The 21,108-nt window shown below is 38.8% G+C and overlaps 1 protein-coding gene across 2 annotated transcripts; it reads right to left on the bottom strand.

Annotated features, from left to right (window-relative positions):
* Positions 1-4,953: 4,953 nt before the first annotated feature.
* LOC126589895 (protein SEEDLING PLASTID DEVELOPMENT 1-like) lies at positions 4,954-10,154 on the bottom strand. 2 transcript variants are annotated; one of them, XM_050255336.1, is made up of 10 exons: positions 9,527-10,152; positions 9,008-9,038; positions 8,824-8,914; positions 8,269-8,419; positions 7,554-7,745; positions 7,000-7,162; positions 6,677-6,918; positions 5,841-6,020; positions 5,637-5,759; positions 4,954-5,469 (listed from the first exon to the last, which is right to left on the bottom strand). In XM_050255336.1, the coding sequence occupies exons 1-10, from the start codon at positions 9,962-9,964 to the stop codon at positions 5,161-5,163; spliced, it is 1,920 nt and encodes a 639-aa protein (XP_050111293.1). In that variant the 5' UTR covers positions 9,965-10,152; the 3' UTR covers positions 4,954-5,160. The 2 variants fall into 2 exon arrangements, with proteins under 2 accessions (XP_050111293.1, XP_050111292.1); XM_050255335.1 differs by having other exon boundaries at positions 8,824-9,038; positions 9,527-10,154.
* Between the last annotated feature and the right edge of the window lie 10,954 nt (positions 10,155-21,108).

The following is a 21,108-nucleotide window of genomic DNA, read 5'->3' as shown; positions in this document are numbered from 1 at the left end:
ATTTTTAAAATATATTAATTAAAATTTAAAAAAAAATATATGTGTAATAATTTGTGGCTTTGGTGGTATTCTGTGTAATTAGAAAAATTTCTCTATTCTCATGCTTAAATTCTATCCACCATTTTGTAGTCTTTACTAATCTTTGCTTTAGACTTTGGATAATACTAGGAAGACCAAATTTTTAAACCAAATAATGTGTCACCAATAGTAAATAAGCACGTTAATCAACACTTAAATAATAATCCAATCATCAACATCCACATCAATTGGTTTACATGATTTGGTTTAGAAATTTGGTTTCCCTAGCATTACCCTTAGACGTTATAAAAGTTTTGTAAAGAGTAGTGCTATCTACACATCGATTTTTATCTTTCACACATCTCCCAATTTTTTGTCGTCAAAATGAATTGGAGAGAATCAAAAGATAGAAGCAGAAAAAAAAAGATAAAAAAGGATTGTCGCCAACCCCAATGCCAAAGGCAAGGATCGACAGCTAAGGTTTTTCTCTCTTGCTTTTCTTTAGCCGCGAGGTGGTTTTTTTAAAAGCAAACATTGTTCTAAAAATCTCCAACTAGCGTCCCCTAGGCCCTGCCTAGACGCTAAGCAGCTGGACATCGCCTAATCTCCAATCCTTTAAAAATTAAGAAAGGGCGCCCAGACTGCCTAAGACTCTCCTAGACCCCTCAACTGCCTATTTCACTACTCTTATTTAGACAAAAAATATATTTTTATTTTGTATTTTATATTTTCAATAAATTGTAAGAGACTTATTGGAGACTTGTTGGATATTTGGATGAACACTCATTGTATGCTTATTTTCATTATGTTCTAATACTTTTAATATATAAGTCATTCAATTTTACAATTTAGGTATCTCTATATGGATTTTTTTTTTTAACAAACGATATTATTTACACTAAGAGGGTGGGGGTAGGGGTGGGCTAAGCCTACAATGGGCTAGCAATATGTATATAATAAATTTCATTCAAATTGAAAAATCCTGCCTAAGCGCTAGGCCCTTACCCAACGTTTGATTAGCGTCTAACACCTTTTAAAACCTTGAATGCAAGTGCTTATTAGATCATTAGCATGATGAGTCCTATTTCTTTTCTTATTAATATTCGTAGTTAATTATCTAAGTGTTTAATTAATTTTTTGTTCTATATCTTGTCACTACTTAGCAGTTAGCACTGGCTGAAGCTCTTCATTTATATTATATGCTATCATTTTTTTTTAAAAGGACCAACTGTGGTGAATTCACTGTAAATCCATCCTTTCGGGAGTCAGAAAGATTTACAGAGGTATTTAAGCTTTTTCTAGACCACTATCGTGTCATTCACAGCACCAAAATCGAATATAGGACAAATCGTGTGAAATATAGACCTAGAATTCACCCCAAACACTGAACCACCCCTTAGTGGTTCGATTATATGCTATCATTACATCCTTAGATTTTATCTAATTTGAATGTATGCACCCCTACATTAAATGATGGATTTCTCTTATAGATAAGTTTCTCATCTTCTCTTTAATCTAGCTTAAAATATTAATAGTGTTTGAATTGAAAAAAAGTACGCACCACCGCAAAACTTTTTCGTCTTTATATTTATTGGCAGAGTCTTTTAAACAATAAGACGTTTGGAGGTCAAATAACAAGATAGAGCTTGAATATTTTGTAAAGAGAGAGAGATGGGTTGTTGGAAAGGGCACGATTGTGGTCGTGGACGGCTGCTTTTTTAATACTACCTACAACTACAAAGTGGATTGAAAAATGAATCTCATATTCAAATAGGGGATCGTTATCCATAGTACAAAAACATCATTATGCACTTATATATAGTGAAATAAAGAAAATAAAGAAAATATAAGATAACTATTTTAAAGTGTTAATAACAATTCGCGTTATACAACTTAGACTTTTTAACCAAAATGGTCCCTGATATTGGTTAACTTCTCACTTGGGTTCCTAAGATTTAAAATCAATCGAAGAAGTCCCTGAAATTGTCCACTGCCAATCATTTGACTTTTTAACTAAAATGGTCTTTGAGATTAGTATAACTCTTCACTTTGTTCCATGAGATTTGAAATTGATAGAAATGATCATTGAGTTTGTCCACCATCAATCATTTTGGTCACTTTGTGCAAGTTTTTGTTAAAGAACGACCAAATGGAAAAAATACCCTCTATTTAATAAACAATGAACCTCGATTTAATAAAGGGTTTTTATCACAAATGGTCTCTAAGATTGACCAAACTCATCATTTTGGTCCCTCACTTTCAAAATCAATCAATGTTGTCTCTGACATTTACTACCACACATCAATTTGGTCATTCCATTTAAATTTCGTTAATTATTCTGTTAGTTTGTTTGTGGGACCGACAAATTCAATAAAATGATGACACATGGGTTACACAAAAGAAGGGTTTTTACAGCAAATTGTTAATCAAACTCCTCATTTTGGTCCCTAGGTTTTAAAAATCAATAAATTTGATCATTGACTTTCACTATCGCACATCAACTGAGTCCTTCCATTAAAATTCCGTCAATATTTTTTCTTAGTGTGCTGATGTAGTCCCACTAATCCAATCATATGACACTAAGGGTGCGTTTTTTGCACCGGAATATCTCGGACTGGACTAGCTTTAGGGACTAAGCTGGACTGTCTTAGACTAGACTAAGCTAGACTAACTTAGTGAAGCGTTTGGTCAGTGTCGGACTAAAAAATGGATAAAATAACAAATTATAATATTATATTATTTAATATATATCTAAAAATATTTTATTATTCATTCAACTTTTTTTCCCAAACAATTCGAACACACACTTCTACCTCTCTTTAGAGAGTTCTTTACTTTTGTTCCTCTTTGGTTCCGTCCCCAATACTTCCCTTCCTCCCATCTTTTTCCTGCAAAAAGCTTCAAAACCAAGTTTCCTACAAAATCGTCCCCAAAGCTACCTTCTCCTCCCTCTCTGTCTCTTAATCTCTCTTCGTCCCCAACTCTCTCCCCTTCTCTATCCATTTCTCTCCAGAATTTTTTTTAAGAAAAGGGAACCTTTATGGGAATTTTCTGGGAATTTTCGAAAATAAGGTAGAATTTTTCTATTGAGATTGTTGATGTTTTTTTTTTTTTTCGGATTTTGAGATTTAGGTTGTGAGTGGGTTTGGGTTTTAGATCTAGGCATGGGAGGGCAAATTGAGTTGCCCATAAGCATGCTTGGAGACTTGCAGCTTTCATACGACATGCAGAGTGCAGACAGTTTTGAAAACGGGACTAGCAATCCCATAGTTTTTTAGGGGTTTTGGTAAGACCAGCTAATCCCATGTTTAGTCGAGGCGAATGAAGGTTAGTGCCATTAAAATTAGTCCCAGCGGGTACCAAACACGGGACTGGACTAACCCTTAATCCAGTCCAATCCAGTGAGAGTTAGCGAGGGCAAACAAATGCCCCCTAAGTGGATTAACTATAAGAAACTTTTTTTTTAGAGTAAACCAACTAACGAGTATCCCGCGTTGGCATTTCTCTCGTATCCCACAATCCTAATTGGAAAAAAAAAATCAATCTAAATTTGATAAAATAGAATCCAAATTCAATTCAAATTTGATAGGATTATAACCATCTAGAAAGAATGAGGAGTGAGTTCAGGGAGGCCAAGAGCTATAGTGGTGTCATGGTGCCTTCCCTTTATTTTTGAGCATACCTAGATGAAGACGATGATGTCTTCTTCTTTTTTTTCCTTTTAGTTTTAGTTTTTAATCTCTTATTTTACTTTTAGTTTTAAATCTTAAAAAAAATAGTTTTTTTTTTAATAATTAATCCATGTGACACCATATGATTGGATTAGTGGGACCATATTATCACACTAACAAAAACTATTGACGAAATTTTAATAGAATGACTAAATTGATGTGCGGTAGTGAAAGTCAGGGACCAAATTTATTGATTTTTGAAACTTAGGGATCAAAATGAGAGTTTGATCAATGTCAAGGACCATTTGTGATAAAAACCATTCTTTGTGTAATCCACGTGTCACAATTTTATTGGATTTGTGGGTCTCACATACAATCTAACATAATAATTGACGGAATCTAAACAGAAGAACCAAATTATTGTGCGGTAGTAAATGTCAGGGACAACATTGATTGATTTTGAAGGTGAGGGACCAAAATGATGAGTTTGGTCAATCTCATGGACCATTGGTGATAAAAACCCTTTAATAAACAATGAGCCAAAATGACTTGACAAAAAATGAGAGCATTTTTGTTATTTCATCTTAATTTAATGGAGATTTTTCACGGAATGACCAAAGTGATTGATGTTGGACAAACTTAAGAACCATTTATATTGATTTCAAATCTCATGGACCAAAGTGAATAGTTATGACAATCCCATGGACTATCTTGGCTAAAAAGCCCAATTATTTTGGTCATTCCATAAAAAATCTATATTAAATAGAGGGTATTTTAGTAAAATCAACCAATCCACTTGAACGGGTGGTTTTTTCAATTTAACGGAGATTGTTCATAGAATTACCAAAATAATTGACGGTAAATAATCTCATGGACCACTTCTATATATTTAAATCTCAGGAACCAAAGTGAGGAATTATGTCAATCTTAAATATTATTTTGGCTAAAAACTATTTATAAGAAAATTTCGACAAGGAAAAAACTATTTATAAGAAATTAAGATGATATTCTGTGTGCTTCCTTAATGTTCTAACAATTCCAAAAGCTCTTATAGGTATTTGGATAAAAATGCTTTCAAGTATCAAAGTGTTTCCTACCATTGTGGAGCTTTTCTAAGAAGCACTTCTAAGCGAATATGCGGAAATCATTAGAATGGTCTCTTGAGGTAGGTAGGAATTCTTTTTTCTCATCAGGGATCATATGAAAAATGGAAACTGGTAAAACAAAACAAAGTAATGACATGTTTCTTCGACAGAAATCGAGATCATACAACATTTGTTTCACTTCAAAGTTCAAACGTAAGCATGATATCGGTACAATCTGATTAAATGTTATCATCATCTCTCTCTCTTACGAACATGGTAAAATGATGTAATATTACAGATTTGCAGACACCCTCACCCAAGCTCGCAGGTGGCATCATGAATTTTAGCAGTAAAACGCTACCAATGCTTTAACAACACCCTAAAAGCTATTCAGGAAGTAATGGCAATCTGTCCACAATGAGGAGTGAACCATTCGTGTTACCGTTGGTATCAAGAAAGTCATCAAATCCATCATCGGCACCAAATCTTTTGCTAGTATGATTCTCTTCTATTGTCGTAGAGTGAAATGGAAGGATGCGGAGTCGCACATCTGGCTCCTTACCAATTCTTTCTGCTTCTAGTTGGTACTTGCGAATAAGGTCCATCTGAGCAGACATAATGTGGGATGGCCTCGGAAGAAGTTCCACAGGTTCACCTTTCGGAATTACAACCTGCTCAATGGCTATTCTTGCCTCCTGTAAGATGGAGTACAATTTTATGGAACCGTATAACACGCAAAGTTATTGGATTAGACTTTATTAGACCTTACGTTCCAGTGGACTACTGAAGAATCAAAATTCCCTCAACCATTTTTCCGTATACTCACATATTTCTGTTAACTTATTATCAGATTTGGGCTCACCTCTAAAGCATCAATCTTTTCAGATGACTTCACATTGTCTACTGACCCGTAATCCTTCAGACCATCTTTATGATCACTCGTCAATGCTCTAACTGCCTTTCTAATTTCCACCAAAGAGTTTGACTGGAAAAGAAGGAAAAATCAATGGTAAAATCATAACAATGAAGAGTTATGATAAAACAAAGAAAGTATAGTTTTGATTACCTTCGTGACATAAACAGGTGCTCCATAAGACTTAGCAACAGCTTGAAGCCGGGGATTCTTCTTAAGCTTCGACTGCAAGGCAAGTAGTGCATCTGCCCGGCTAATATCATCTGTTAACTGTACAGCAGCTTCGTCCATCTTCAACTGTTTAATCACTTGTATCACGCTGGCTTCTAGGATCTACAATAACTGCTCAAACTGTAAGTATTGTACTTGAAAATTGCTCAAGTAACACTCGTGCTACTTTTAATTTATGTTCATTGTCATTCACTGGCGCGAACAATGCTGCAATTTCAGTCAACCACGATAACCTGATTACCAGCACAGAGTTTATATATATTGAGCGAAAAGCTATGAGATAGCAAGAATAGTTTATAACTTTACAGGGAACCTCATTAAATAAGAGGCTACTGAATGATTCACTGACCACTTAGCAGCTGTCAGTAGTTAAAAGATTAATTTTAAATTTTTCTACTCTGATGCTGTGATTTGTGAGTCATTAACCTAACAGTGTTAGTTGACAAGTACGAAAAAAACTTCCGCTGTATATCCAAAAGAAGAGACAAGCAAATGCTACCCACCTATTTAATTTGTCACTTCTTCCATAAGAAACAGCGGTGAGCCAAATGAAAAATATGACACGTGATTAGAATTTGAATTCTTCTGTTACTATTCTATAGGATTTATAGTCTTCTCTCTCATTTTTCGAGATTAATCACTCAGAAGCACAAATATGATGGCAAGCATTTCTCAAAAGGTTCACTTTTCAAGTATTTTTCCTTGTCCTATACCAGTTTCTTTTTCTAAGTAGTTGTTTCAAGGTAATGATGTCTTACCCCATAAACAAACACGCGAAGTTGCTTTCCTACAGCCCAATAATCCTCTCGCATATTTTGAGGGACCTCAGGGTTGAAATCAATATGGCCAGATCCTTTATTGGCCGTATCTAGAGCATCTTCAAAAACATCTTCGTCCTCTTCATCCTCTTCATCCAAGGAACTGTAAATAAAATTTTCCCTTTCGGTAGTTTCTGGTCCCCAAGAGTGCATTTTACGAACCTCAAATTTTGGGAAACGACCTTCACCAACAGACCATGATTCAGAATTAATTTACAGAAGGAGGAAAATTAAAAAGAATTGACTTTTCTAAAGAAGCGTACCTGAGAGAATAGCATCCACTGTTGTTTCTAAGCTACAATGAACTCTCAATTCATCCTTTGAAATTATCTCCACCGCACAACTAAATGTTGCAGGGCCTTTCCTTTCTTGCACTGTCTTCTGAACCCCCCTCCGGCTGGCCTCTTCATCTCCCAGTGTCACGCTCTAAAAATTGATTGCAAAAATGTAACTGAACAATAAATAACTTTAACCTATACATTCAACAGAAGTAAATTAAATAGAAATCGAAAAGAACCATTTGTGTAAAAGCATAAAAAGATCCATACACTACCACCACTATTTTAGCACAATACTTAACTATCAAGATTATCAATCAAGTGAAAAGAATAAAAATCAAAGATGAGAGAGAAAATGCAAGGGGCTTGCGGCTCAGTTGGTTAAGAGCATTTTCCCTAGCACCCGAGGTCCTGAGTTCGAATCCCCCCTCCCCGAATATCGCTCGTATAAAAAAAAGAGGTCATGCTGCCATGCCAATGCTGTTGAATGTACTATATGCAGTAAACTGCCATATCACTTTTGACTATGGCTACCTCACCTGTATTCCTCCAACAAGCATCTCTAATGAAGGGTTCATTATTAAATTCTCAATAGTTACACCATGAGCAGTGGCAACTAGCTGAATTCCACGTTGCGCAATTGTGCTTGCAGCCAATGCTTCAAGTTTAGTGCCAATTTCATCAATTACAATCACTTGTGGCATATGATTTTCAACAGCCTCTATCAAGACCTGAATAAAAATAGATAATAAGATTGCGGATCATTTAATGATGAAAACAGAACTTAAGAACATAGCTTATCTGAATCTAGAAGAATTAGATGAGACACTACGGTATCAATATCACAGAAACTTAATGAGATACTAGCTAAAATGTTAGCAAACTAAATAGCAAAGGCTGCACAGCACACAACAGAGGCACTAAATCCTTTTACACTCCTTATTATAATTTATATATGTGTTTACTTTATTGCGAAGGGAGGGGGGTACAACCATACAATATACTTATGTTTTCCTTTTTATCTAGGGGAGGTGGTATTTGAACTTGGCCTGACAAAGAGAAGGTAAATACCATTATATCAATAGCTAGTTGTAAGTCTTTTATTCTATGTATATGCATTTTATGAATGGAATTTAGCGTCAATCAGTGAAAACTCTTAATCGTGAAACTTTCACCCTCATCTTGTCAACACAAATAACAGGATAGTGACACTATTCAACAAAATAACTCATATCTTACAGTCTTGAATCATACCTTATGTTGCATATCAGAGAAGGGGACCTGCATTCGTCGGGCACTGCCTATTCCTCCATGGGGTATATCACCATCCCCACCAATCTCATTGGAGGTGTCAACAATCATCACACGTTTCTTATAATCATTTGCAAGCATTCGAGCAATTTCCCTACAAGTAAGAGTATCACAGAAATCAGAATGATATAAGTTTCCAGAAACTATATATCACTGTACAATAAATTTCAGAAATCGGGCATTTGGTTTGGTGGAAAAATTGGAAAGCAGCTCCCATCTAGAGAGTAAATTTAAGTTTTTTATTTTATTTTATACTTATTAGCAAGTTACTGCTGAAAATATTCCTAGGCATCTATAGTGTTCATTTTGCAAGTGTTAAGATAGATTATCAGTAAATGTGGGGCTTCACAGTTCATCCGGGATATTTCAAATTGCATAATTTTGAAAATTCTAATTCCTTAAAAAGCATAATATCTGCGATATCTTGAGTAAATTACTGAATCAGATATTATGACAAGGTATGTTAACTCAAATATAGAGAGAACAAGAGAGACTAACCTGATAATTGTTGTTTTTCCTACCCCTGGAGGCCCAATGAGTAACAAAGAACCGCCATCTTGAACCAAATCTCGCAGCAAACCAGCACTGCCTGATATTGCCCTCCCAACACGACAAGTTAGACCAATAATGACACCCTTTCGATTCCTAATGGCACTAATGCGGTGTAATGTCCTACTAATACCTGCTCGATTGTCAACGGCAAAATCACCAACCTACAACATGCAGCTAGTAAGTGGCAAGCATGGTATTCTCTTATATAATCACTTAAAGCATAAAAATGCTTTAGAAAAAAGCGGTTAACTTCGTAAGTATAAGGTATTCAACGAAAAGACTGAAGACCACAGGACAGTGTAAAAAACGTGATCTACAGTATCTAATTCATTCATGCACAAAATGCACCACTACAATTTACTCTTCTTTAACCCTGTACGTAAACTCAAAATCCCCGTAACAATGAAGCCAATTACTTTAAACCAGACTCCTCCTTTCACAATGCAACAAGAGGATGAGAATTTTCGACTATGAAAACACAAAAGCAAAATCATTTGTCTTTCATAGCTGAGCTGACCAAGAAACAAAAACTCATGAGATACGTACAACAACTACGATTAATATCCACACTAAATCTCTTATCACAAATTAAACTTGTATCACTATCCAAGTCATTTCCTCAAACAGTTAGCGGGCACGAACATTTCACCTGAGAAGTAGCTTGTTCGAGATCCTGAAGCGTGATCGGAAGCTCCGACAGCACAAAGTCCCCAGATGGAAACCGGGCCAAAGGCTTCCGACCCAAGTCCATAACCACTTCAATCAACTGGTGAAGCTCTGGGTGCTCGCTGACCCTCCGCCGCATTTCTTCAGGCAAAAGCGCCAAAAGCCGGCCCAATTCCACGTCGAAATCTTCCCCCTCCTGCGAAGCAGAACACGATGAACTCGAAGAACACAGAGCACCCAGAAAAAACCTTGGGTACCCAGATGGGATTCTGGTGAGGAAGTGAGGAAAACATGTGATTGGTGGGGATTTATGGGGAAAAGATTGAGTCTTGCATTGAAATTTGGAAGAAAAAGCTTGGATTTGGATTTGGGTTGTCAGTAGAGGTTGTGGGTAAAGCAGATGAAAGCAGGTATTGAGCATCTGGTTTGTCTGTTTTGGAGGGAAGAGTTACCATGCAAGAGCCAAAAGGTTTGTGATCCAAACTTTTTTATTTCAATTTTCCTTTTGGCTTATGAAAGTTTGGATTTGCTAAATTTTATGGGTTTTTATTCTTTCTCTGGTATGATATCCATGAGGGAGTGTGCAGATTCTCAGCCACAATTGATTGCGTTTCAAAGCATATAACATGTTTTTGGTCGATAAAATAAAGGGTGCATCCAAGAAACAAACAAAAAGAAATTGGAATATTCACCAGATTTAATTAATTAATTAATTTGGAAGTATAAATTCCAAGCTTTGTTCCGTCTCTGAAACATCGTGATTAAGATACATTCTTTCACGTCATTGATGGTATTTTTATAGACTTGATCATGTTATGCGTATGTAGAAAACTGACTCGTGACATTAAAATTTAGGAAAATTAAAGAAAATAATTTGAAAATTTTGAATTTTAACGATAAGAACAAAATAAAATGTAAAAATGAATAGTACGATGATTGACTTTTTAGTGTAAGAATGTGAATTTTCGTTAAAGTGAACGGTACTATGAGCTTTTCGTTAAAGTGTCCTAAAATCTTTTTTCATAAATTCCTAACTGTTTATAATTGAAGAAGTTGACCAAAACTAACGCTTAACGTTATGAACTTATGGATTGAAATTAGATTGTTTTCATGAAGGGGCTCTAATTTGGAGCCAGATAAGTTACCTCCACTTTATTCAAACAAACCTATAGAGAAATGAGATTGTGGGTTACAATCCACATGAGAGTGATTTATGCACACTTTCCTTGCTTGTGCGCCTTTCTTAATTCTAGCCATTTTTTTTTTTAATTCAATTTAATTGCTACAAAAAAAGTAGAGACACGTAACAAAACAAAAATATGCGCAAAAATCAAGGAGGTGTATTCAATTGAGAATTTGAGAGATTTTAATAGATTTTTATGTAATTTATTTAATTTGTAGAAATTTCATATAAAATTTTGATTCAATTCCCTCGAAATCTCATAGGGAGATGTGAGATTTGTGGATACTTAAAATACACTACGAAATCTCTCCAATTTCCTCTAATTCCTCAACTTTTTCAAAATTCTTTAAAATCAATTTCTAATTGAATACACCTAGAATATTATAAACTTCTTTAAAATCATAATTGAATGAACCCGGATTTCTAAGGATTTTAATAAATTATCTTAAAATTCTAATTGAATACACCTTGAATTTCAGATAATCACTTAAAATTCTGATTGAATACCCTAAGATTGATTAAAAGATTTAAAATCCCTCAAAATCTCAATTAAATGCACACCTCCCGGCTCCCAATATGATTTGGAGCCAGGACTTAAATTTGTTACACTTTCAATATTACAGAAAATTGGGCTGACCAAATTTCAGCCCAAAATGTAAATAAAATAAAATAAAAAAGTCCAAGAATTTGAGTGTGAAGGCCCAGTCCCGAACCCCACCGAAAAAGCTTCGGTATTACCGAAATTTTGGGTTCAGCTTCGGTGTTCAAAATTCCGTCCCGAAATTTTCGGTTCGGTAATATGGTTTGGGTTTCGGAATCCAAACATAACCAGCCCTGGAAATCACAGTGCTTAAAGAAATGAAGTTGGATTTTTGGATTGGGTTGGGGCTGATCCTAGGTTGGGCCTCATTAGACCAGAGCCCTATACTATTGAAGGCCATCAAGTTAACCCAACAGCCCACTTAGCTCATGTATATCCAACATGGACTGCAGCCCTTGCAAATGATGGATTTTCCACAAAGAAAAGAATTCTCATTCGTTTTCTCATGTAAAGAATTATCTTCCCATTTGCTTCTTCTATGAGCAATATAAGTTAATTCCAAATTGAAATCTTAAGCATAAGATGTCACCATACTTTTAGCTGAGAGTTTCTTAATATTTCATGAGGTGTTTCCATACTTCAGGTGAGAGTTTCATGATATTACAACGGTGCAAGCTTAACTCATGCCCAATTGTTGTAACTAAATTATGATATTATACTTATGCTGAGAGTTTCATGATATTATAACGGTGCAAACTTAACCCATGCCCAATTGTTGTAACTAAATTATGATATTGTAATTTGATCCTATCAGTTTGGATATTTTGTAAAATTTTAAAGATGGGAAAGTGATTTTTACACATATCTTTCCCCTTATACACTTCCGTTCATTTTTAATATTTGAATTGCATAAATTAAAATCGTATAGACTCATCCAACAATTAGAATCTCTTAATTTGTCAAATACCATGATGATTAAGTGGGTCTAAAAATTGATGAGAGTCTTGAGACTTATGTTTAATTAAGTGGGTCTAAATGGCTTGACAAAAGGCTATTTATTTCTAGAAATTTGATGAGAGTCTTGAGACTTACGTTTAATTAAGTGGGTCTAAAAGGCTTGACAAAAGGCTATTTATTTCTAGAAACCTTTAATTTTCCAAGTCAATATCTTAAGGAATGATATCATGTCTTGCGCCATAAGATCAACCCCTCGTGTTAGCATGATGGTGAAAGTTCATTTGAACTTTTCCAATTTTTCTTAATTTTTCAAATGAGTGTGAGCCTCTGTCTGGATGAGAAGGAACTAGAGATTCTTGATAGAGACAAGTGCCTTGTTGAATAGGTACTTAGCCCCTATTCAAAAACATGAAAACTAAGTAACTAGGTTTGATTTTAGTGCCCATTTTGAGGACGAGCAACTTGTGTAATTTCACATGGACCTCGCTTTTAAAAGGGCCCAATTTTTAGTTGATATATGGTTAGATTAATTAACTTTGCGATTTAATTACTTTGTTACTTGTTTGGGCTGGGAGAATGGAGTGAGAGATAAAAAGATTTAAGGAAATAATGCGCGGATTTTCGATTTCAAATACCCGTAAGTGGCGCGCTGTGTGGCCTGAGCACAGTGATAAGTGAGCAAGGGTCGCTGTATCTCCATCGGCACCCGGATGCAGTGTTAAATGAGCAAGGGGGCCATAGAAACTTCTTTTCGAACGACTCCACTCAAAGTTGTTTAGGAGCATATGCTCCTATCAACTTTACCCGGGACACACAAAAGAAGTACTTTGATCCTATTAGACGGGGGAGGGTGAAGAAGCTAGGACAGAAGGGTAGAGTTCAAGAGAGCAAAATGCGTTTAGGAACGTGGAATATAGGAACCTTAACGGGAAAATCTATGGAAGTAGTGGAAGTTATGGTGAGGAGAAGGATAAATATTATGTGCCTACAAGAAACTAAGTGGGTTGGTAGTAAGGCAAAGGATCTAGAAAACTCAGGGTTTAAACTTTGGTATTCGGGCACAAATAGAACGAGAAACGGTGTTGGCATCATCGTGGACAAGACCTTGGTACAAGATGTTGTAGATGTCAAGAGGGTAGGAGATAGAATCATGGCAATCAAGATTGTAATAGGACAAGAACTTATCAATGTGATTAGTGCGTACGCACCTCAAGTAGGGTTGGATACGAGTTCGAAGGAGAAATTTTGGGAAGATCTTGGAGACTTGGTGCAAGGAATTGCTCAGACGGAGAAGTTATTTATAGGAGGAGATTTAAATGGACACGTGGGCAGGGAGACAGGCAACTATGGAGGTTTTCATGGTGGCCATGGTTTTGGGGAGAGAAACGAGGATGGGGAAGCTATCTTGGATTTTGCAATGGCATATGATCTCTTCTTAGCCAACACCTTCTTTAAGAAGAGAGACGAACATGTGATCACCTACAAGAGTGGGTCGTCAAAAACACAAATAGATTTTCTTCTAATGAGGAAAGGGGATCGTATAACTTGTAAGGATTGCAAAGTTATACCAGGAGAGAGCGTGGCTAATCAACATCGCTTGTTGGTGATGGATGTACATATCAAAAGAGTAAGACAAAAGAACAAGACTTGGAAGTGCCCAAGGACTAGATGGTGGAATCTAAAAGAAGAAAAACAAGCCATTTTCAAAGAGAAGGTAATCACCCAATGTGTGTGGGATAGAGAGGGGGAAGCTAGCCAAATGTGGGATTCCATGGCTAGTTGTATCCGAAAAGTAGCAAAAGAGGTATTAGGAGAGTCCAAGGGCTTTGCCCCACACCAAAAGGAATCTTGGTGGTGGAATGAGGAGGTACAAACAAAGGTGAAGGCTAAGAAGGAATGTTGTAAAGCCTTATACAAGGAGATGACTGATGAAAATGGTGAAAGGTATAGAAAAGCGAAGCAAGAGGCGAAGAAAGCTGTCAGAGAAGCTAAGTTAGCGGCTTACGACGATATGTATAAACGACTAGATACCAAAGAAGGAGAGTTGGATATCTATAAACTATCTAGAGCAAGGGAAAAGAAGACAAGGGACCTAAACCAAGTGAGGTGCATCAAGGATGAGGATGGAAAGGTTCTTGCTACAGAGAACGCGGTTAAAGACAGATGGAGAGGTTATTTTCATAATCTTTTCAATGAAGGACATGAAATGAGTGCTTCTTTAGGGGAGTTGAGTAACTCAGAAGAGTGTAGAAACTACTCTTTTTATCGTCGAATCCGGAAGGAAGAAGTGGTTGTAGCTTTGAAGAAGATGAAGCATAAAAAAGCAATAGGCCCAGACGATATACCAATCGAAGTGTGGAAACTTTTGGGAGAGACAGGTATAACATGGCTCACTGACCTTTTCAATAGGATTTTGAAAACGAAGAAGATGCCAAATGAGTGGCGAATGAGCATTTTGGTGCCTATCTACAAGAATAAGGGCGACGTACAAAATTGCATGAACTATAGGGGTATTAAGCTAATGAGTCATACAATGAAGCTCTGGGAGAGAGTCATTGAGCATAGATTGAGGCAAGAGACACGGGTTTCGGACAACCAATTCGGGTTCATGCCAGGGCGCTCAACCATGGAGGCAATTTATCTCTTACGAAGATTGATGGAAAGATATAGAGATGGGAAAAAGGATTTACACATGGTCTTTATAGATTTGGAAAAAGCGTATGATAGGGTCCCAAGAGACATTCTTTGGAGGATTTTAGAGAAGAAAGGAGTACGAGTAGCATATATCCAAGCTATAAAGGATATGTATGAAGGAGCAAAGACTGCCGTAAGAACTCATGAAGGACAAACCGAAAGCTTTCCCATAACTGTAGGATTACATCAAGGCTCATCCTTAAGTCCTTACCTTTTTGCGTTGGTAATGGATGAGTTAACACGACATATTCAAGATGATATTCCTTGGTGTATGCTTTTCGCAGACGATATAGTGTTGATAGATGAAACTCAGGAAGGGGTAAATGCAAAGCTTAACCTTTGGAGAGAAGTGTTGGAATCTAAAGGTCTTCGCCTAAGCCGATCAAAGACAGAATATATGGAGTGCAAGTTCAGTGCAAATGGAGGCCAAAACGAGTTAGGGGTGAGGATCGGAGATCAAGAAATACCAAAGAGCGACCGTTTTCGTTACCTAGGATCTATCTTGCAAAAGAACGGAGAATTAGATGGAGATCTCAACCATAGAATACAAGCTGGATGGATGAAGTGGAAGAGTGCATCCGGCGTGTTGTGTGACCGCCGTATGCCACTGAAGCTCAAGGGAAAATTTTATAGGACGACAATAAGGCCGGCGATGCTGTATGGCACAGAATGTTGGGCGGTGAAACATCAACACGTACACAAAATGGGTGTAGCGGAGATGAGGATGCTTCGTTGGATGTGTGGGCACACGAGAAAGGATAAGATTAGGAATGAGGATATCCGGGGTAAAGTAGGAGTAGCCGAAATTGAAGGAAAGATGAGAGAAAATCGGTTACGGTGGTTTGGACATGTGCAAAGAAGGCCTACTGACGTTCCGATTAGAAGATGCGACTATGGGACAGAGGTTCAGGGCCGAAGGGGTAGAGGAAGACCTAGGAAAACTTTGGAAGAGACTCTAAGAAAAGACTTAGAGTACTTGGATCTAACGAAGGACATGACACAGGATCGAGCACAATGGCGTTCTAAGATTCATATAGCCGATCCCACTCAGTGACTTGGATTTTCCAAGTCTCCAACCGAGAAGTTTTCCTCACTCGGGAAATTAAGGGAACACTACCCCAACCTACATGCTCCACTCAGAAAGCTTCAACATACAAGCTTTAACAAAAGAAAATTCAAAGAACTTAGCAAAGAAGGCTTTGGTGTATTTAACACAATACGTTGAAATGAAGGAAAGCTTATTTATTGATATCCCCGATAAGCTACAAATATGTACATATACATAAGTCAAAATAAGCACACAAGAGGGAGCCTTCACAAAGGTTGCTTAGGAGAAGTCTCAGCAGTCGGTAGAGCCCCAGAAAGAGAAGGCACCGGAGGGGGATCATTTGGAGCCTCAGTACTGGACAGAACCCTAGAAGGAGGAGGCATCAGAGGTTGATCATTTGGAGCTTCATTACGCGGTACAGCCCCAGAAGACGAAGGCAATAAATGCCTTTGGAACAAACCCACAAATCTCTGATGATCAAGTAAAACCTGACCATCAGTTTCCTTAATCTGGTCAAGCTTCCTCTTCATGTTTGTAGCATAGTCATGTGCGAGCCGGTGCAGCTGTTTATTCTCATGCTTGAGCCCTCTAATCTCCTGTTTGAGACTCATCACTTCAGCCGCCAATGATTCAACTTGGCGGGTTCGAGCAAATAGGCGTTGGGCCATATTAGACACAGAACCTGCACACTGAACACTGAGAGCCAGCGAATCCTTAACAGCTAACTCATCAGACCGTTTGGAAAGTAGTCTGTTATCTTTGGGAGTGAGAAGGTTCCTGGCCACCACCGCAGCGGTCATATCATTCTTCATCACGGAATCCCCAACGGTAAGAGGACCAGTAGGGGAGACGAAGGATGGGCGCCATATGTTGTCTGGAGAAGGCGGGGCTGCCTCTTCAACAAGGTTCAAGTCAAAACGACGGTCGGAGGGGCCAGACATTTTCAAAGGTGTTGAAGAGAGAAGAGGTCGGACAAATCAAGATCTTAGAAGTGCAAGAATGAAGCTTCTACTGGTGGAGATTCAAGTGTGCTTTGGAACTTAATGCCAGCCCCTATAAAAATCTGCACTCGATGAAGCTTCAGAAATCGAAGAGGCGCCTGCTCAGAAATCGAAGAGGCGTTTGCTTTCTCAAAAGCTGGGCTGCTTAGAGATCACGAGGGTTGATCTCAGAAATCGAAGAGGCGTTTGCTTTCTCAAAAGTTGGGCTGCTCAAAGACCACGAAGGCCGATCTCAAAAATCGAAGAGGCGCTCGCTTTCTCAAAAGCTGGGCTCCCCAGAGACCACGAGGGCCGATCTCAGAAATCGAAGAGGCACCTACTTTTCCAGCCTTTTCCAGCCTTGTCAGCACCTGTCACACGCACACTCAGTTTTGCGGAAATTATGGGCATTCTGTCAAAGACTTTTGGGGAAGTAGAAAACACATGAATCTTACTGTTCAATCACCCACTTCCCACACGCAACAATAGCTCATGGGTACCACAGATAACTTTGCCAAAGTTCTCTGCCAAAGTTGAGCACGTGAAGCTTGCAGCTCCCACTACATCGCTCTGACCAAGAAGGGTAAAAGAATAGCAAAGAAACAGCACTAACAAAGTTTAGACCCATAAATTTTGAAGGTCTAGCTACCATATTATTACCCACAAGGGTAAAGGAACAGTACCACTGCTGGATAATTGGAAAGTCCCTGTATGTCAACCTCTGTGCTTCGTGGCAAGGTAGACTAGCAAACATGCCCAACCTTTACTCACATTCGAGAAAACACTCCCAATAAGATTGCTTGCTCCAAAATCGAAGAGGCACCGTCCTCCGAATCTCGAGAGCCAGACTCCCAACATGATTACTTTCTTAAAAATCGAAGAGAGGGTAAAGGAACAGTACCATTGCTGGATAATTGGAAAGTCCCTGTGTGTCAACCTCTGTGCTTCGTGGCAAGGTAGACTAGCAAACATGCCCAACCTTTACTCACATTCGAGAAAACACTCCCAACAAGATTGCTTGCTCCAAAATCGAAGAGGCACCGCCCTCCGAATCTCGAGAGCCAGACTCCCAACATGATTACTTTCTCAAAAATCGAAGAGACACTGCTCCCCGAATCTCGAGAGCCAGACCCCCAGCATGATTGCTTTCTCAAAAATCGATGAGGCATCGTTCTCCGAATCAATCGAAGAGGCGCTCGCTTTCTCAAGAGCTGGGCTGCTCAGAGACCACGAGGGCCGATCTCAGAAATCGAAGAGGCACCTACTTTTCTAGCCTTGTCAGCACCTGTCACACGCACACTCAGCTTTGCAGAAATTATGGGCATTCTGTCGAAGACTTCTGGTGAAGTAGAAAGCACATGAATGTTACTGTTCAATCACCCACTTCCCACACGCAACAATAGCTCATGGGTACCACAAATAACTTTGCCAAAGTTCTCTGCCAAAGTTGAGCACGTGAAGCTTGCAGCTCCCACTACATCGCTCTGACCAAGAAAGGTAAAAGAATAGCAAAGAAACAGCACTAACAAAAGTTTAGACACATAAATTTTGAAGGTCTAGCTACCATATTATTACCCACAACTGTAAAGGAACAGTACCACTGCTGGATAATTGGAAAGTCCCTGTGTGTCAACCTCTGTGCTTCGTGGCAAGGTAGACTAGCAAACATGCCCAACCTTTACTCACATTCGAGAAAACACTCCCAATAAGATTGCTTGCTCCAAAATCGAAGAGGCACCGTCCTCCGAATCTCGAGAGCCAGACTCCCAACATGACTACTTTCTCAAAATCGAAGAGAGGGTAAAGGAACAGTACCATTGCTGGATAATTGGAAAGTCCCTGTGTGTCAACCTTTGTGCTTCGTGGCAAGGTAGACTAGCAAACATGCCCAACCTTTACTCACATTCGAGACAACACTCCCAACAAGATTGCTTGCTCCAAAATCGAAGAGGCACCGCCCTCCGAATCTCGAGAGCCAGACTCCCAACATGATTACTTCCTCAAAAATCGAAGAGACACTGCTCTCCGAATCTCGAGAGTCATACCCCCAGCATGATTGCTTTCTCAAAAATCGAAGAGGCATCGTTCTCCGAATCTCGAGAGCCAGATACCACAGACCACTTTTTCAAAGTGCTCTGACAGAGTTAAAACATGTGAAACTGGCAGCTCCCACTACCGTGCTATGACCAAGCAGGGTAAAGGAATAGCATTACTACTTGTTGTTAGGGAGACTCCTATATATGTCGACCTCCATCCCCAACGGACAGGCAGACCTGCAAAAATGCTCAACCCTTCATCATATCTGAGAGGGCACTCCCAACGAAGCCTTTCGAAATATTCAGCTTTCTTTCCCCCCGATAATACCTCTGCAAACAAGCTATACTAGAGCAAGAATATCTCATATCATCAGGGTTAAAAGCAAGAGTATCCCATATCATGCTTTTTCCCTGTCTTTTCTTTTGGCCTTGTTTTTACCTGCAAGACAAGGAGAAAGAGAGCAATCAGTCAGCACTTGGAATCAAGCTTCCAGCCAGGAACTGACTGCCTGGAACCCCTTACCTGATTACTTACCTGGCATTGCTCTCGAGTACTCATCTTCAACATCTTATGTTTCCAGGGAAGATTCCGCATCTGCTTGAGGAACAGATAGGGCAAGTGCGAAGGATACAAGGAAGCATGTGGAGACAAGCGTAACAGCACACGTGCCGATACATTCATTACTCTGTCAAAAGCAAAAGTATCCCATATCAGCAGGGTGGAACGTACTCTAGATTTGATGGACTTGTTTTGACCCTCAAATTCTTCAGTCGGCCTTATACTCTGGAGGAAACCAGAAAACCCTCCAGCTCAGTTCAAGAATAAGCCTGTGGAAAGTTACTTCTTCAAAAGCAAAAGTATCTCATATCATCTCTTCTCATTTTTCTTCTCTTTATCCTTCATGCTGCTGCAAGATGGGGAGAAGGTGAACAATCAGTCGGAGCTCTGATTGCTTACCTTGTCTGTCACCTCTTTCAGCAGACCCCCTAACTCGGCGACTTGGGGGACTCCTACTACATGGTTTGTATCGCGCTTGACCAAGCCTGAAACTACAAGTAAGCTTCAAGTGAAATTGATACATTACCTTGTGCATCTCCACCAGTTAAAGATATCACCCCTGGATGGAGGAAGAGTACTTCCAGAGAAGATGCCACATCTACCTATGAGACAGATAAGGCAAGTCAAGACGACACCACACTCCGATACTTAGAAGTTTCGTGATTACGAGATCATTCTCCCACAATATTTCCTAATGTCATTTGTACTAAATCATTCACTTGTACTCACTAAATGAGAGCTTGAACCTATGTACTTGTGTAAACCCTTCACAATTAATGAGAACTCTTCTATTCCGTGGACGTAGCCAATCTGGGTGAACCACGTACATCTTGTGTTTGCTTTCCTATCTCTATCCATTTATATACTTATCCACACTAATGACCGGAGCAATCTAGCGAAGATCACAAAAAGCGATCGTTTTCGCTACCTAGGATCTATCTTGCAAGAGAACGGAGAATTAGATGGAGATCTCAACCATAGAATACGAGCTGGATGGAAAGAGTGCATCCGGCGTGTTGTGTGACCGTCGTAGGCCACTGAAGCTCAAGGGAAAATTTTATAGGACGGCAATAAGGCTAGCGATGTTGTATGGCACAGAATGTTGGGTGGTGAAGCATCAACACGTACACAAAATGGGTGTAGCGGAGATGAGGATGCTTCGTGGGATGTGTGGGCACACGAGAAAGGATAAGATTGGGAATGAGGATATCCGAGGTAAAGTAGGAGTAGCCGAAATTGTAGGAAATATGAGAGAAAATCGGCTCCGGTGATTTTGAACATGTGCAAAGAAGGCCGACTGACGCTCCGGTTCGAAGATGTGACTACGGGACAGAGGTTCAGGGCCGAAGGGGTAGAGGAAGACCTAGGACAACTTTGGAAGAGACTCTAAGAAAAGACTTAGAGTACTTGGATCTAACGGAGGACATGACACAAAACCGAGCGCAATGGCGTTCTAGGATTCATATAGCCGACCCCACTTAGTGGGAAAAGGCTTTGTTGTTGTTGTTGTTGTTGTTGTTGTATTTGAAGTTGTGGATCTGCCTTTTGATGTAGTGTTTTACTATAT

Source organism: Malus sylvestris, chromosome 11 (assembly GCF_916048215.2).
Source record: "Malus sylvestris chromosome 11, drMalSylv7.2, whole genome shotgun sequence".
NCBI lineage: Eukaryota > Viridiplantae > Streptophyta > Magnoliopsida > Rosales > Rosaceae > Malus > Malus sylvestris.
This window is presented reverse-complemented; position numbering and strand designations above follow the sequence as displayed.

Coding starts and splice junctions, on each gene's coding strand:
- LOC126589895 (XM_050255335.1), bottom strand. CDS start 9,964: ATGCTCAATACCTGCTTTCATCTGCTTTACCCACAACCTCTACTGACA. Junction 7,163..7,553: donor TGCTTGTTGGAGGAATACAG/GTGAGGTAGCCA, acceptor ATCAATTTTTAG/AGCGTGACACTGGGAGATGA. Junction 5,760..5,840: donor CACCTGTTTATGTCACGAAG/GTAATCAAAACT, acceptor CTTCTTTTCCAG/TCAAACTCTTTGGTGGAAAT.